General features: G+C 49.9%; 2 protein-coding genes and 1 long non-coding RNA gene across 3 annotated transcripts in view; 2 read left to right on the top strand and 1 right to left on the bottom strand.

Annotated features, from left to right (window-relative positions):
* Window positions 1–150: 150 nt before the first annotated feature.
* Window positions 151–12,721, bottom strand: LOC140910065 (uncharacterized). The gene is made up of 3 exons (XR_012158415.2): window positions 12,285–12,721; window positions 4,316–4,493; window positions 151–1,580 (listed from the first exon to the last, which is right to left on the bottom strand). It is a non-coding gene; the product is annotated as an uncharacterized LOC140910065 (long non-coding RNA).
* The window catches only part of ERI1 (exoribonuclease 1), a 31,233-nt gene continuing 26,064 nt past the window's right edge, over window positions 12,635–17,803 (top strand). The window contains exon 1 of the mRNA XM_073340171.2: window positions 12,635–12,918. Within this exon, the coding sequence (XP_073196272.2) occupies window positions 12,829–12,918 (90 nt within the window). The 5' untranslated portion in view covers window positions 12,635–12,828. The remainder of the gene's footprint in view (window positions 12,919–17,803) is intronic.
* LOC144930473 (uncharacterized) lies at window positions 14,087–17,268 on the top strand. The gene is made up of 2 exons (XM_078852411.1): window positions 14,087–14,839; window positions 15,511–17,268. The coding sequence occupies exons 1-2, from the start codon at window positions 14,638–14,640 to the stop codon at window positions 15,771–15,773; spliced, it is 465 nt and encodes a 154-aa protein (XP_078708537.1). The 5' UTR covers window positions 14,087–14,637; the 3' UTR covers window positions 15,774–17,268.

Here is a 17,803-nt window from a genome sequence, read left to right as displayed (position 1 = left end):
GAAGAGATCCAAGGAGTTTCTAATGGATGAAGTCATTTCATAACATTTGGTCAGGGCTGGGTTTCATAGGAATCTCCAGTAGCTGAAAGTTAGCTCAGTCCATTGGGATGAGTAGTCGGTTCCCGAAAGTTAAGAAAAATGCATCTCATTAATTTTGCCAGCTACCCGTGGACAGTGGGATCTGAGCACATAACAGGAGCCAGAACCGTAAGCGCCTTGCCAGGGGCATGAAATACAATAATTTCATTGGCCATGTTATCTTTATATAAGACATTCTTATCTGGGTGCACCACCTCAATGGGTTGCTGATGGGCCTATGGCAAATACTGGGGCAGAAGCAGGTGTTCACTTTCCAGCTGATATGATTATTTGTAACGAATAGGATGGGCAACGGTCGTGTTTACCCACAATCGAGACTGTGAGCTCAGCTTGGACCCATTATGTAATAAAGCATGTGAATAGGTTCAAAGAGGTGAACCGAGGGAGGTCACTGATTCTGGAGGGTGCATGACATTCCATCGTGGTGGGTGATGGGACAGCTCAGCACAGGGAACAGGGGCAAGGGAATATATGTGTCCCTCAGCAGCCCTGCATGTGTGTTTGCTGTGTGGAGCTGTGTAAGGGCTCAGCCCTCCTGTTCCCACCTGCCCTCTCTATGGACAGCAGGGGCGGTGCTGTTCGACCGCCCTGGATCCTGCAGGGGGGAGGTGGGGCAGAGTTCCCTCTTCCCCTGGAAGGAAGGAGGGCTGGAATCAGCAGGCTCCTCCCTTCCCTGCTCTAGCGGGAGGGATAGCTCAGTGGTTTGAGCATTGGCCTGCTAAACCCAGGGTTCTGAGTTCAATCCTTGAGGGGGCCATTTAGGGATCTGGGGCAAAAATTGGGGATTGCTCCTACTTTGAGCAGGGGGTTAGACTAGATGACTTCCTGAGGTCCTTCCAACCCTGATATTCTATGATCTCCCTGCAGGAAGGAGGAAGCTGGTAAGAGACTGCCCACGGGATAATTCCTCTCTGCCATTTGGTGCTTTCCCCTGCTGGCAGGGCAGGCCTGGAGCCCCCTGGACTCCCAGCAGGGCACCAGTGCCCCCGGCAGCCCCACTGATTTTCATTAGAGGCAGGAAGGGTTAAGCTCCCCCCAAACCCAGGGGAGGTAATCGAGTGGAGCCCTTGGGGAACGGCCCTCCCTAGTGATGAAATTGCAGGTGATTGAGTGCTCTGAGCATGGAGGCCTGTTTCGCTCTGTGAGAGCCCTTTTGTTACCACACAATGGATGAGCTGGGCTTTGCCGTGGAGCGTCTGCTTCTTGATGTATTTCAGCCAGCCCTTCCCCGTCACCAGCATTGTCTGCTCAACGTCTCCTCAACGGTGCCAGCCCTGAGCTGTCCCAATCACACATCAGGCCCACAAATCCCAGGGGTTTTAACAGTACGAACTGTGGGGTGTGTCTCCTGGCTGCCTGGTGCTGCAGCCTGCAGGGGTCATGGTGTCAAGCTTTTCTTCACAAGCACAGGGAGATAGAACCTTTTCTTGGAAGCTGAAATCTGGAATTCTTATGTAATCCCATGGCTCCAGTAGCTGGGCCTTTAAGAAAAACATCAACTATTGCAAGACTTACAATAAGATCAGGAGAGTTGGCAACAGTGGAATGCGTAGTTTACAGTCTGCCTCTTACAGCTAGGGATATGTCTGAGTGGCAGGGGGAGCGTGATTACCATTTTCAGGCAGTGGCTGCCTGTGAGCCCAGCTGTCTGTTCATCCAGCCTAGGGGAGTCACTATATCTGTGAATTATTTTTTCTCCTGGAGTAGTTCCAAGTAGGGTGTTTTGCAATTGTCCCACATTGAGGCTAACTCAGTTATTCTTGTGCTGCTGATACAATGGTATGTGCTCTTGCTCCTGCAGTGAACACGTATTATCGCGGGTACCTGATCTCTTTGTCAGTAGCTCAGCTTTGCTATCAGTGTTCTACTTTGGCTAGGCAGGTGCAGTAAGTAAATGAATCCCTCATTTGTCAGTTTTGACATTACCTTAATGATCATGTAGGCGAAAATGCCCTAGAATGGATTAAACGTAGGGCAGGCTGAGTATAGTTATTTCTGGGATATGCCCTCTTCAGTCTGGTCATCACATGGGGGCACTCACCAAACTCAGCATTGCTAAAAGTCTTCCTGTGTGTAGTGAAGCAGCATGGCCTCCCTCCTGCACAGAGGGATTAACCCTGCCTTGGGGGGTTCAGCTCACCCGACTCCCTCACAGGAAGTGCAGTGCAGGGAAGGCAGTATAAGGGCAAGGCCCTGCTACTCAGTTGGCCTGGACCAGATTAGGAGGCAGACCTCCATCCCAGGTACCTGAGCCCTCAGCTGAGCCCGCAACCGGCAGCAGGGAGGAAAGGCGACCCACTGTCCCAGGAACTGGACAACCCCAGAGAGAAACAAGTGGAATGGCTGCCTGACCAGGAGGCTGAGAGCCAGGTCCCAGCAGGGATGGAGCAGCACCTGCTGGAGCTGGTAGGAAGAAGGCGAGGGAAACAAGACTTGGGTCCGATGGTACTGCCAGGATGCAAGGTAGCAACCACACTAGGGTGAACATCCATCCCTAATTAGGCGGGACAGTCCCAGAATGTACATTTCAAGTCCCAGTCCCAGGCTGAATGACTCTGGGACAACATTTGTCCTGGATTCCCTGTGGCACTGCTCCATGCCTGCCCAAGGCTCAAGGGCAGCACCAGCCTCTTGGTGGGGGCGGGAGCGGGCTGAGGTGGGCCTTAGCCCCCCGCCCCTTGCCACAAGGCCATGCCTCCTGCTCCTCTCCCCCCACCAAGGCCCCACCCAGGACAGATGGAGGGTCCAGGCTCCCCACAATGGCCTGGCTCCCTGGGCAGCTCTTACCAGTGCCGAGCTCTGGCTTCTGGCCTGGCCAGGGCCTCAGGGGGAAAGGAGGAGCAAGGATGGGGCCAAGAAGGGGCGGGGCTCCTGCATGTGTCCTATTTTTGCATTTCAAAAAGATGGTCCCCCTAGACTGCATGTTTTCCCGCTGACCCTGTGGCAGAGTCACACACCACTTCTAGGGCCCTGGGCTGGAGCAGGGTGGGCCCGGGTCCACCTACCTCCAGCCCCATATGCAGATCTGGGTGTGCTCTGACTTTTAGGCCAGTGGCTGGAAATGCTACCTGTTTGTTTGTTCAGCCCTCATCTTAGGAAGTCTGAGCCATCAACTCTTATTGGCTGCTCCAGCCAGGAGGCCGGAGCTCATGAAGGTTTAAGTGCTCAGCCCTCACCCTCGGAGGCTCACGATATAGACTGCCTATTAACATGCTGAACCTGCACCAGGTAGGTTGAACTATCATTTGTGAGCCACCTACAGCTTCATCTGGTGTGTGTCCCGAACCCGCACGCTGCCACAGGGGGCACCCTGGCCTGGAGATGCAGCAATCTTACATTGTGTTAGTCTTCTCTCTTGTTAGACTGAGCATCTTCCACATGGATTCTAGGTAGGGTGACCAGACAGCAAGTGTAAAAAATCAGGACAGGGGGTGGGGGTGCCTATATAAGAAAATAGGTGCCTATATAAGATATATATATATAATATATAATAATATAATATAGAATAATATAATATAGATATATAAGAGGTGCCTATATAAGAAAAAGCCCCCAAAATTGGGACTGTCCCTATAAAATCGAGACATCTGGTCACCCTAATTCTAGGCAGCTTTAATGCCTACTGGGGGTTTGCTCAGCCTAAGCCATGGTCACTGAGGGCCATCACTGATTTTTGTCCCATATGTCACCAGTTTCCAAGAGTTTTGCTGTGAGGCACTGTTTTTGTCCAGAAAAGGCAAGGTGGTTTGCTGTTGATGTCAGTGAGAAGAGGGGCTGGCTTCAGGCGTTTATCTGTAGCATTAGCACCCGATACTGCAAAGTATGGCTCAATCAGGGCAAACTGAAAAGAACAGGGTAGACGATTCCCAAAATTGGTGGTTTATTCCAATAATTAGAGCCACCAAGTCAGTAACAAAACTGGTTACCAAGAAGCTAAAATATGGTTCCCCTTAAGCAATCCATCCTTTGGCTCCCAACCAGGCAACCAAGTCTAATATGGTGAGGATTACATAAAATCTTATTCACTAATATAAAGTTCTACCAATCCCAAAAGATTGGGCACATTACCCACCACGAGATCAATGTATATTTCAGATCTTACCCAAATACACGCTTACAGTCAATTTTTATGAACAAAACTAAGATACATTAAAAAAGAAAAGAGTTACTATGGTTAAAAGATCATTATACTTATAGATATGAATAAAGTTCTTACGTCAGTTTCATAGTAGAAATGGTGACCTGCTGATTTGCAAAAGTCCTTCCAGAATCAATTCAATCGGTTATAGTTCAACAGGCCAGTGGTTCTCAACCTTTCCAGACGACTGTACCCCTTTCAGGAGTCTGATTCTCTTGCGTACCCCCAAGTTTCACCTCACTTAAATACTACTTGCCTACAAAATCAGACATAAAAATACAAAAGTGTCACAGCACACTGTTACTGACAAATTGCTTACTTTTACCATACAATTATAAAATAAATCAATTGGAATATAACTACTGTACTTACATTTCAGTTTCACATTTGGGGACAATGTATACCTTCAGATCAGCGGCACTGCTATGGGTACCCGCATGGCCCCACAGTATGCCAACATTTTTATGGCTGATTTAGAACAACGCTTCCTCAGCTCTCGTCCCCTAAAGCCCCTACTCTACTTGCGCTATATTGATGACATCTTCATCATCTGGACCCATGGAAAAGAAGCCCTTGAGGAATTCCACCATGATTTCAACAATTTCCATCCCACCACCAACCTCAGCCTGGTCCAGTCCACACAAGAGATCCACTTCCTGGACACTACAGTGCTAATAAACAATGGTCACGTAAACACCACCCTATACCGGAAACCTACTGACCACTATTCCTACCTGCATGCCTCCAGCTTTCACTCTGACCACACCACACGATCCATCGTCTACAGCCAAGCTCTGCGATACAACCGCATTTGCTCCAACCCCTCAGACAGAGACAAACACCTACAAGATCTCCATCAAGCATTCTTACAACTACAATACCCACCTGCAGAAGTAAAGAAACAGATTGATAGAGCCAGAAGAGTTCCCAGAAGTTACCTACTACAGGACAGGCCTAACAAAGAAAATAACAGAATGCCACTAGCCGTCACCTTCAGCCCCCAACTAAAACCCCTCCAACGCATTATTAAGGATCTACAACCTATCCTAAAGGATGACCCAGCACTCTCACAAATCTTGGGAGACAGGCCAGTCCTTGCCTACAGACAGCCCCGCAACCTGAAGCAAATACTCACCAACAACCACATACCACACAACAGAACCACTAACCCAGGAACTTATCCTTGCAACAAAGCCCGTTGCCAACTGTGTCCACATATCTATTCAGGGGACACCATCACAGGGCCTAATAACATCAGCCACACTATCAGAGGCTCGTTCACCTGCACATCCACCAATGTGATATATGCCATCATGTGCCAGCAATGCCCCTCTGCCATGTACATTGGTCAAACTGGACAGTCTCTACGTAAAAGAATAAATGGACACAAATCAGATGTCAAGAATTATAACATTCATAAACCAGTCGGAGAACACTTCAATCTCTCTGGTCACGCAATCACAGACATGAAGGTCGCTATTTTAAAACAAAAAAACTTCAAATCCAGACTCCAGCGAGAAACTGCTGAATTGGAATTCATTTGCAAATTGGATACTATTAATTTAGGCTTAAATAGAGACTGGGAGTGGCTAAGTCATTATGCAAGGTAGCCTGTGTCCTCTTGTTTTTTCCTACCCCCCCCCCAGATGTTCTGGTTTAACTTGGATTTAAACTTGGAGTGGTCAGTTTGGATGAGCTATTACCAGCAGGAGAGTGAGTTTGTGTGTGTATGGAGGTGGGGGGGATGTGAGAAAACCTGGATTTGTGCAGGAAATAGCCCAACTTGATTGTCATGCACATTGTGTAAAGAGTTGTCACTTTGGATGGGCTATCACCAGCAGGAGAGTGAATTTGTGTGGGGGGGTGGAGGGTGAGAAAACCTGGATTTGTGCTGGAAATGGCCCAGCTGATGATCACTTTAGATAAGCTATTACCAGCAGGACAGTGGGGTGGGAGGAGGTATTGTTTCATATTCTCTATGTATATATAAAGTCTGCTGCAGTTTCCACGGTATGCATCCGATGAAGTGAGCTGTAGCTCACGAAAGCTTATGCTCAAATAAATTGGTTAGTCTCTAAGGTGCCACAAGTACTCCTTTTCTTTTTACATTTCAGTGTAAGGTATATAGATCAGTATAAACAACTCATTGTCTGTATGAAATTTTCATTTGTTCTGACTTTGCTAGTGCTTTTTATGTAGCCTGTTGTAAAACTAGGCAAATATCTAGACGAGTTGATGTACCCCCTGAAAGACCTGTGTACCCCCAGGGTACATGTAACCCTGGTTGAGAACCACTGCAAGTGCAAGTCTTCCATGAGAATTAGCGGTGGACCTGGAGATCTAAGTCTTGTGACTTAAACTGCCCCTGACAAAGTTCAAGTAGATCTGAGATAAGGATCAAGCCCTAGAGTTCTTTTACAGTTCTCTAGCAGGTTGTGAGAGCCTCTTGACAGCAGACACCACAGCACGGATCTCTTGGATGAAGAATAGGTAACATACATTGTTGCTTTGAAGTAAGTTTCTGTTTCCTAGGCTCACACCGGTAACTAGCTGCATTCATTAGCATAAGGTAATTAACCATTCAAGCAGTTCATAAACAGTTTACCACAAACTTCAAAGAGATATATAGACAATGATATTATTACACCCAAGTTTCATCTAAAGTTAACATTCCTTTTTGATCTCTGAATCAATAGAATATAGTAACAGACATTACAGTTAGGAACTGAAGTTTAACATCTACAAGCTAATTGGATCACATTGTTAATCTTCTAATAAGCAAAAAGAACAAGGAGTACTTGTGGCACCTTAGAGACTAACAAATTTATCTGAGCATAAGCTTTTGTGGGCTTAAACCCACTTCATTGGATGCAAGCAGTGGAAAATGCAGTAGAAAGATATATCTATACACAGAGAACATGAAAAAATGGGTGTTGTCATACATCATGAATAGGTCGAAATATGAACAACAGGCTGCTAGGCAGCTCTCTAACTCCACATTCTACAGGCCATTACCCTCTGATCCCACTGAGGATTACCAAAAGAAACTACACCATCTGCTCAGGAAACTCCCTGAAGAAGCACAAGAACAAATCTGCACAGACACACCCCTAGAGCCCCAACCAGGGGTATTCTATCTGCTACCCAAGATCTATAAATCTGGAAATCCTGGATGCCCCATCATCTCAGGCATTGGCACCCTGACAGCAGGACTGTCTGGCTACGTGGACTCTCTCTTCAAGCTCTACGCTACCAGCACTCCTAGCTTTCTTTGAGACACCACTGACTTCCTGAGAAAACGACAATCTATTGGTGATCTTCCAGAAAACACCATCCTGGCCACTATGAATGTAGAAGCCCTCTACATCAACATTCCACACAAAGATGGACTACAGGCCGTCAGGAACAGTATCCCCGATAATGTCACAGCAAACCTGGTGGCTGAACTTTGTGACTTTGTCCTCCCCCATAATTATTTCACATTTGGAGACAATGTATACCTTCAAATCAGCTGCACTTCTATGGGTACCCGCATGGCCCCACAGTATGCCAACATTTTTATGGCTGACTTAGAATAACACTTCCTCAGCTCTTGTCCCCTAACGCCCCTACTCTACTTGTGCTACATTGATGACATCTTCATGATCTGGACCCATGGAAAAGAAGCCCTTGAGGAATTCCACCATGATTTCAACAATTTCCAACCCACCATCATAGAATCATGGAATACCAGGGTTGGAAGGGTCCTCAGGAGGTCATCTAGTCCAACCCCCTGCTCAAAGCAGGACCAATCCCCAACTAAATCATCAACCTCAGCCTGGACCAGTCCACACAAGAGATCCACTTCCTGGACACTACAGTGCTAATAAGTGATGGTCACATAAACACCACCCTATACCGGAAACCTACTGACTGCTATACTTACCTACATGCCTCCAGCTTTCATCCAGACCACATCACATGATCCATTGTCTACAGTCAAGCTCTACAATACAACCACATGTGCTCCAACCCCTCAGACAGAGACAAACACCTACAAGATCTCCATCAAGCATTCTTACAACTACAATACCCACCTGCTGAAGTGAAGAAACAGATTGACAGAGCCAGAAGAGCACCCAGAAGTCACCGACTACAGGACAGGCCCAACAACGAAAGTAACAGAACGCCACTAGCCATCACCTTCGGCCCCCAACTAAAACCTCTCTAGCGCATCATCAAGGATCTACAACCTATCCTGAAGGACGACCCATCACTCTCACAGATCTTGGGAGACAGGCCAGCCCCACAACCTGAAGCAAATACTCACCAGCAACCACACACACTAACCCAGGAACCTACCCTTGCAACAAAGGCCGTTGCCAACTGTGCCCACATATCTATTCAGAGGACACCATCACAGGGCCTAATCACATCAGCCACACTATCGGAGGCTCGTTCACCTGCTCATCTACCAATGTGATATATGCCATCATGTGCCAGCAATGCCCCTCTGCCATGTACATTGGTCAAACTGGACAGTCTCTACACAAAAGAATAAATGGACACAAATCAGACGTCAAGAATTATAACATTCAAAAACCAGTTGGAGAAGACTTCAATCTCCCTGGTCACTCGATTATAGACCTAAAAGTCGCAATATTACAACAAAAAAACTTCAAAAACAGACTCCAACAAGAAACTGCTGAATTGGAATTAGTTTGCAAACTGGACACCATTAAATTAGGCTTGAATAAAGACTGGGAGTGGATGGGTCATTACACAAAATAAAAACTATTTCCCCATGCTTATTTCCCCCTCAACCCCCCAGTTACGCTCACCTTCTTGTCAACTGTTGGAAATAGGCCATCCTGATTATCACTACAAAAGGTTTTTTTCTCCTGCTGATAATAGCTCACCTTAATTGATCACTCTCATTTTAGTGTATGGCAACAGTCATTTTTTCATGTTCTCTGTGTCTATATATATCTTCCTACTGTATTTTCCAGTGGATTCATCTGATGAAGTGGGTTTTAGCCCACGAAAGCTTATGTTCAAATAAATTTGTTAGTCTCTAAGGTGCCACAAGGACTCCTCGTTCTTTTTGCTGATACAGACTAACACGGCTACCACTCTGAAACCTAACAAGATATAGGTAAACACAGACAAATACAATTGGTACTGACAAAACTGGTTGTTTCAGGGAACCCTAACTCTCCTGTTTGGAATCCTAATAATTTTTGTATGTTTTCAGTTACTTTCCTGTTGTATCCAAAATTGTGTCAGGCATGCTACACAGATAGCTGCCCCAAACCAGAGCGCTAATTTGATGATTTTAAATATCACTGATGAACAAAGAGATAAAGAACGATTGACATGTGGAACCCAGTCATTGTTGGTCATTGCGTAGCTTGACCAAAAGGAGGGATTGTGAAAGTAGAATGAATTATATTGAAATTATAATTCATTAAAGAAGTGCTGCTTGAAAGATTTGTTGAAATATAGTTGTCAGGAAGAGAAACATTAAGGAGTGTGAGACAATGGGCCTCAAACTAATTAACTTAGAGCTCCTACTGAGCTAGGAGATTGGTAAACGTTAGTATGCAAATAAGATATGTATGTATATTTGTCAGTTTCTGCTTCCTTTTGTCTCCTATGCTAAATTTGCTTTGGCTTATCTGTATAAATAAGTTAGCAAAGCGCTTTGCCAATGCACCCAGATATATGTGAGCCTTCTGCAAAAGCTCAAGCTAACTTATTTATACAGATAAGCCAAAGGGTGGGCACTGGTGGAGGCCCTGCAGGCTGAGAAGCTGGAGAGAGGACATAGGAATAGTGCAGGGACTGGCATGGACTCAAAGGGAGGACATTTTCGAAGAGGGTAGAAATGGAAGGCCATGGATGTAGGTGGTTTTGGGAGGCCAGCACTGAAACTCCCCTTATATTTCCCACTGCACAGCTCTGACCCACTTCCATCCCCCCCTCTCCCCCTGCACTGTGCTGACCTCCCCTTTCCCCTCGAAGCAGCAGCATTCAGGGAAGCCTGGAGCCCCCTCCTCACAGCTGGCGGAGGTCACATGTGGAAGGACAGGAATTCTGGGTTCCTTCCCCCAGCAAGAAACAGTGGAAGGAAGGGGAACCCTGGAGCACTCCCCTTCGGCTTGGTGCAATAGCCATGAAGACTAATTGTAAACGCTAGGGGTATTTGTAGATAAGGGGTAGGGGCACTCCACTCCCCCGCAAATGTTACTGAAAGGAAGATGCCCAACTTTCCCTCTCTTTGTGGTTTTGCTGTTTTCTGAGTTCCCAGGGAGCAAACGTTCCTTTGAGGATGAGCCCCTATTCAGTGAGAGATTGTGGAAGAATAGTTTTTGGAAACCCCAGTTCTTCAATGCTCTAGTCACAAGAACAGTGTTTGGGGGTCCCTTCCGCTGATAGGGGTCGTTGTCTAGGGCTGCACTGGTCCCTCAGAGCTCAGTAGCTGTGTCAGAGCACAGCCCTAAGGGGCAAAGGTTGGCCAAGGGGTAGAATTCCCCTCCCAACTGGCACAGTCCCTACCCTTCTCCAGTGCCCTCCCACCCCCCTCACTGCTCCAACCTCCCACATACTCCCCCATCACTGCCACGACAGACAAAAACTACTCCACCTCGTCCACCACACGCACACCCTGCCAACTCCGCCCTCCTCCTTACTTCTCTGTGACCCTTGTGAACTTGGAGAGGTCATGGGGCTGTGACGGGGGCATGTACCAGCTGGAGGCAGGAGAGAGCAGGAGCATGGTGATGTGGAGTGCCTAGCCCAGATCTGAACTACCATGGAGATGAATGCAGCCTGGAACAATGGCACTGAGAGGTATGAACAGCTTCATTCATCTCAGAGTGTGTTTTCATCCCTCCTTCTGTGGTGCCCGTAGTGCTGGGCTTGTACTGTGCACTGAGCCTGCCTGTTCTCAGCAGAACATTTTGCCTCTTTCCTGCTCCAGCCTCTGGACTATGAACATATACTAACGGGAGCATTCAAACCAGGGGACTGAGGGCTTTAAGGTAATCTGGAGCCTTCATAGTTCCTTGATCCTAACCGGTTTCAGAGTAACAGCCGTGTTAGTCTGTATTCGCAAAAAGAAAAGGAGTACTTGTGGCACCTTAGAGACTAACCAATTTATTTGAGCATAAGCTTTCGTGAGCTACAGCTCACTTCATCGGATGCATACTGTGGAAACTGCAGAAGACATTATATACAGCAAGACCATGAAACAATACCTCCTCCCACCCCACTCTCCTGCTGGTAATAGCTTATCTAAAGTGATCACTCTCCTTACAATGTGTATGATAATCAAGTTGGGCCATTTCCAGCACAAATCCAGCTTTTCTCACTCCCCCTCCCCCCCCCCCCCCCCAAACTCATTCTGCTGTTGGTAACAGCCCATCCAAAGTGACCACTCTCTTTACTATCCAGCAGGATAGTGAGTTTGTGTGTGTGGTTTTTGGAGGGGAGTGAGGGGGTGAGAAAACCTGGACTTGTGCAGGAAACGGCCCACCCTGACCACCATGCACACTGTGAAGAGAGCTGCCACCCTGGACGGGCCACCACCAGCAGGAGAGCGTGTCTGTGTGTGGGGGGGTGGAGGGCGAGAAAACCTGGACCTGTGCCGGAAATGGCCCAACCCGATGATCACTCCAGACAAGCCACCACCAGCAGGACAGTGGGGTGGGAGGAGGCACTGCCCCACGATCTCTGTGCGCATACAATGTCTGCTGCAGTTTCCATGGCATGCATCCGATGAAGTGAGCTGTAGCTCACGAAAGCTTATGCTCAAATAAATTGGTTAGTCTCTAAGGTGCCACAAGTCCTCCTTTTCTTTTTGATCCTAACCCTAACCCTAAGAAGCATACCAGCTTTTACTATTTCTTTGGCTCCATGCCAGAATTGGTAAATGGAGGGGACCAACCCTTCACCCGCTTTTGGTGCGTTCAGGTGTAAAGCTGCACGTTTACACAAGGGGTGATAATTCTATGCACAAGTGGTGAAACTTGCTAAGTCCAGGGCCAGGTCTACCCGATAAACTTACATCGCCATAACCAGGTTGCTCAGGGGCGGGAAACCCCTCAGCCACGCAGTTAAGGGTGCAGAGGGCACCGCGCCGCCCGCAGGGCTTCTCCCAGGAGCACAGGCAGAAGAATGCCCGGGGGCCGCTCGCCCGGCCCGGGCGTGACTGACGGGCCGCTCTAACCGCCCGCGCTGCCTTCCCCCGCCGCCCGCCCTGGCTGGCGAGGCAGGCGCTGCCCCGCTCCCGGGGGGCCGCAGGCCGTTCCCAGTCTGGGGCGCCGCCGAGGCCTGCCCCGGCCGGGCTGCGGCGCGTCCCGGGGAGCGCGGGAGACCGCGCGAGGGCCGGAGGTGACAGGGCCACGGGGCAAGGGCCCAAGGGGCCGGCGGGCACCGCCCGGGGTCGCCCCAGCGACTCCCACGCAGCCACCGGCTGTAGGCCCGGGAAACGCCGCCGGCGCCCCGCCCGCCCGGAGAGGCGGGGCTGCGTGGCGACGTGTCCGTGCCACGAGGGAGCGGCCGCTCCGCCTCTTCCCAGCGCCGAGAGCGGCGGGGCGAGCGGCGGGGCGATGGAGGAGCAGAAGGAGAACCGGCCGCAGGGAGCCCGCCATGAGGCGCTGGCGCGCGCAGAGCGGCCCGCCCTCCCCAGCCACACCCCGGTCAGTGTCGCTCGCGCGCGGGGAACCCTCGCCACCGCCTGGCCCAACGGGCCTCACCGCCGTCACGTGACGCCACAACGGCTGTGACTGTGTGTGGGTGCGCGCGCGCGCGGCGGGATACTTCCCTGCCCTCACGCCGTGTGTGCGGGCGCGCGCGGGGTGCCCTGCGCCGTCACGCCGTGTGGGTTGGGGGTCTGCCCGCGCGCCTGCTGGGGCACAGGGCTCCCCCCGCCCCCATGCCGCGCTGCTTCCCGCCCTTCCCGCGGGCTGCTCCCGGCCCTGGCCACGGAGGAGAGCAGCGCTGCTCTCAGCCCAGCGCTGGGCTAGCAGGGAGCGGCTGGGGCCCAGGGGCAGCGCGGAACACCCCAAAAGGCACGTGGAGAGCCTTGGCGAGCGCCTGGTCCCCGTGTGCTGAGCTCCCGTCAACAGTCTTTGCTCCTGAAGAATTCTTCTAGTTAAGCGATAACGCCAGGAGGCGTTTGCTGTGTTTTTGGGGAGCAGTTCACTATGATGATGAGCTTAGTCCAGGCGACAGGCAGGTAGCTACAGTACATGGCCGTGTAGCGGGGATGCAGACTCCCGTAGTGGAAGCGGCTTTTCTATCGCTGTAGAAACACCAGCTCCCCAGGCGAGGGTCGCTAGGTAATAGAAGTGTTCTTCCATTGACCTAGCTGTGCCTGCACAGGGCTTAGGTCAGGTTAGTCATGATGTTCAGGAAGCTGTGGATTTTTCATACCGCTGAGCGCTGTACCTATGTCAACCTAAGTTTTTTAAGTGTAGACCAGGCCTTGAAACCCTTCCAAAGCTAACCTGGGAAAGGGCACTGTTACCAGAGTAAGTGTGTCCCTCACAGGGACTTACGCCAGTGTAACTATAGTGCTTTAAAGTCATTCCATACTTTTTACTGGTATAACTTCTGTATGTAAACACATGCTTACAAAAATCTAGCTATTACCTCTAGAAACTCAGATTTCTGGATAAACAGTCTTAGGGCTTGGCTACACTTGCGAATTACAGTGCATTAAAGGAGCCCCGGGCGCACTAGCTCACTACCCGTCCACACTGGCAAGGCACGTAGAGCAATCTGACTCCGCAGCTGGTCTGCTCCTGGTACTCCACCTCGGTGAGTGGAATAAAATTTGGGGCGCCCCCGCGGGAGCGCCGCGGCGCCAGAGTGGATGCCCTGGTCTGTTACTGCACTCTGATCAGCCTCCAGAAGTGTCCCACAATGCCTGTGCTAGCCACTCTGGTCATCACTTTGAACTCTACTGCGCTGCCCTCAGGTGATCAACTGTCAGAATTCTTTAAATTCTCTGAGAATTTTGAAAATCCTCTTCCTGTTTGCTCAGCCAGGCATGGAGAGCTCTCAGCGAATCTTTCCAGCTGACCATGCCTCCAAGCGCCAGGCAATTCCCAGTATGGAGCAGTGGCGAGGTGCTGGACCTCACCAGTGTTTGGGAGGAGGAAGCTGTCCAGTCGCAGCTGTGCTCCAGCTGTAGGAATTACGATACCTTCGGGCAGATATCAAGGGGCATGATGTAAACGGGCCATGACCGGGAGGCACTGCAGTGCAGGGTTAAAGTGAAGGAGCTGCGGAATGCCTACCGCAAAGCCCGCGAGGCAAACAGCCACTCCAGTGCTGCCCCCATGACCTGCCGTTTCTACAAAGAGCTGGATGTGATACTTTAGGCCTACCCCACCTCCACTCCGAGTATCACCATGGACACTTCAGAGCCCAGTTCAACAAGACGGGAGGAGGAGGAGGAGCAGCAGCAAAGCGGGAGCGAGGGTGCTGAGGTGGAGGAAGACACCCTGGAATCCCTAGATGCATGCAGCCAGGAGCTGCTCTCAAGCCGGGAGAAAAGTAGCCAGTCGCGGCTGCCGGTGTTTGGGGAAGGACAAACACCAGAGGAGGTTCCTGGTAAGGGACTTTTATTTTGGGAAGGAAGTTGTTTGGTGCGGGCTGTTGGGGCGAGGAGGGTTAGGGATGCATGCATGCCTAGATGCAGAATAGGGCGTTGATGTGCTCTCTCACATCGTGGTAATCAGCCTCAGTGATCTCTCTTCAAAGGTCTCATGCAGAAGCTGGGTAATGCGCTTGCACAGGTTTCTCAGGAGAACCACTGTTGTCCTCATCCCAGTAAGGCTAATTTGTCCGTGCCACTGTGCTGTGTGAGGGGCGGGGGGACCATTGCTGCACACAGGCAAGCTGCATATGGGCCAGGGCGGAATTTGCATTGCAGTAGAAGACCCTCCCTTGCTTCCCAGGTCACCCTCAGCAGAGAGATATCTTCCAGGACGAACTCCTGTGGAAAATGTGGGGACAATGTTCAGTATAGGGGGCCCCCTGCCGCTGTTGGCTCTCCCCAAGGCACAGAAACCCAGAGGACAGTACAGCCGTGAAACAATCAGTCACGCTTGACCCTGTGCTTACTCCCCATTTTGGGGCTCCTGTGGGTTATGTGTGCTTGTGTTGGGACGGGCAAATTATGCTATTGTGTAGACTGTGCTTGCCCTTAAGTATGGGGAATCATTGCTCTGTCTGGTGTGAACAATGCTGCCTCTGTTAAGTGTTGCATTTTGACTTTACAGATGCAACCTTGAGATCTCAACTGTCCCTGTTATCACCAGCCGAAAGACTCCAAAACATCAGAAAGAGGCCACGTAGAAGCAAGGAAGACATGTTGCATGAAGTAATGCAGCATTCAAGTAATGAAAATCAAAAAGTGAAGGAGTGGCGGGACAGTGAAAGGAGGATCCACCAGCAGAATGAGGAGCACCGGCACAAAAGCGCGGTGCTCCGGCAGCAAAGCACGGATCGACTGATGAGCATAATAGAGCGCCAAGCGGACTAGATCCAGGTGCTCGTAGCCATGTAGGCGGAACACTACCGTGCCTGACCCCCCTCCTGCAGCCCTTGTCCCAAACCCTTTCCCTTGTGGCCCCATGTCACCTCCAACCCACTTTCCCCAACATCTGGGTTCTTACAGCCACCAGCTGCCTCCAACACCTGTAGCTTCACCACCCAGCCCTAAAAACTACGACCCTTACCCTCTGTACTCAACTCCCATCACCATGCAGTATAGCCATCCTGAAGTGTGCCCTTGTTGCCAAGAAGGCCAATGGCATTTTGGGATGTATAAGTAGGGGCATAGCAAGCAGATCGAGGGACGTGATCGTTCCCCTCTATTCGATATTGGTGAGGCCTCATCTGGAGTACTGTGTCCAGTTTTGGGCCCCACACTTCAAGAAGGATGTGGATAAATTGGAGAGAGTCCAGCGAAGGGCAACAAAAATGATTAGGGGTCTGGAACACATGAGTTATGAGGAGAGGCTGAGGGAGCTGGGATTGTTTAGCCTGCAGAAGAGAAGAATGAGGGGGGATTTGATAGCTGCTTTCAACTACCTGAAAGGGGGTTCCAAAGAGGATGGCTCTAGACTGTTCTCAATGGTAGCAGATGACAGAACGAGGAGTAATGGTCTCAAGTTGCAGTGGGGGAGGTTTAGATTGGATATTAGGAAAAACTTTTTCACTAAGAGGGTGGTGAAACACTGGAATGCGTTACCTAGGGAGGTGGTAGAATCTTCTTCCTTAGAGGTTTTTAAGGTCAGGCTTGACAAAGCCCTGGCTGGGATGATTTAACTGGGAATTGGTCCTGCTTTGAGCAGGGGGTTGGACTAGATGACCTTCTGGGGTCCCTTCCAACCCTGATATTCTATGATTCTATGATTCTAAGTGTAGCACTCATTGCACAGCACTCCAGACAGGAAGGCTGAGTATGATAACAGGACATATGCAAATCTGTGATTGTACCGTTCCCCACCCCCACCCCATTGCCCTTTCTGTTTCCCAAGCTGTTGTGTTTCTTTTCAACAAATGAATTTTTTGGCTTTGAAAACATTCTTTATCATTGCATTAACTAAAAGATACTTTAGCCAAGGAAAGCAACAGGCCCTGCAAGTCAGTGTATCATACAGAGCAAACACAGATTCCTACTAACATTGGAACCACTGCACTTCGCTCCTGTGCAGGGCACCAGACATTACTGGTGGCTTTCAGCCTCAAATTGCTCCCTCAATGCATCCCTAATCCTTGCAGCTCCTCTCTGGCTGTTCAAATTCAGCCTCCGGGTGTTGAACTTTCGAGTTCCATGCCTGAGTGAATTGTTCACCCTTCCCGTCACAAATGTTATGGAGAGTTCAGCAGGTGGATATAACTGCGGGGATGCTGTCATCGGCCAGGTCCAGCTTCCCATACAAAGAGCACTAGCGGCCCTTTAAACGGCCAAAAGCACACTCCACAATCGTTTTGCACTGGCTCAGCCTGTTGCTGAACCGCTCCTTGCTGTTGTCAAGGCTCCCTGTGTAGGGTTTCATGAGCCCTGGCATTAAAGGACAAGCTGGGTCTCCAAGGATCGCAATGGGCATTTCAACTTCCCCTACGGTGATCTGGGAAAAAAGTCCCGGCTTGCAGCTTCTTGAAGAGGCAAAGTTCCAAAAGATGTGTGCATCATGCACTTTTCTGGACCAGACTGCATTAATGTCCATGAAACGCCCACGGTGATCCACAACCGCCTGGAGAACCACAGAGAAATACCCCTTCCGATTAACGTACTCGGAGGCTAGGTGGGCTGGTGCCAGAATTCGAATATGTGTGCCATCTCTCACCCCTCCGCAGTTAGAGAAACACATTTGTGCAAAGCCATCCACAGTGTCATGCACGTTACCCGGAGTCACGGTTCTTCTAAGCAGGATGCGATTAATGGCCCTGCAAACTTGCATCAACACGATCCAACAGTTGACTTCCCTACGCCAAACTGGTTAGCAACCGATCGGTAGCTGTCTGGAGTTGCCAGCTTCCAGATTGCAATAGCCACCCACTTCT

Source organism: Lepidochelys kempii, chromosome 4, assembly GCF_965140285.1.
Source record: "Lepidochelys kempii isolate rLepKem1 chromosome 4, rLepKem1.hap1, whole genome shotgun sequence".
NCBI lineage: Eukaryota > Metazoa > Chordata > Testudines > Cheloniidae > Lepidochelys > Lepidochelys kempii.
This window is presented reverse-complemented; position numbering and strand designations above follow the sequence as displayed.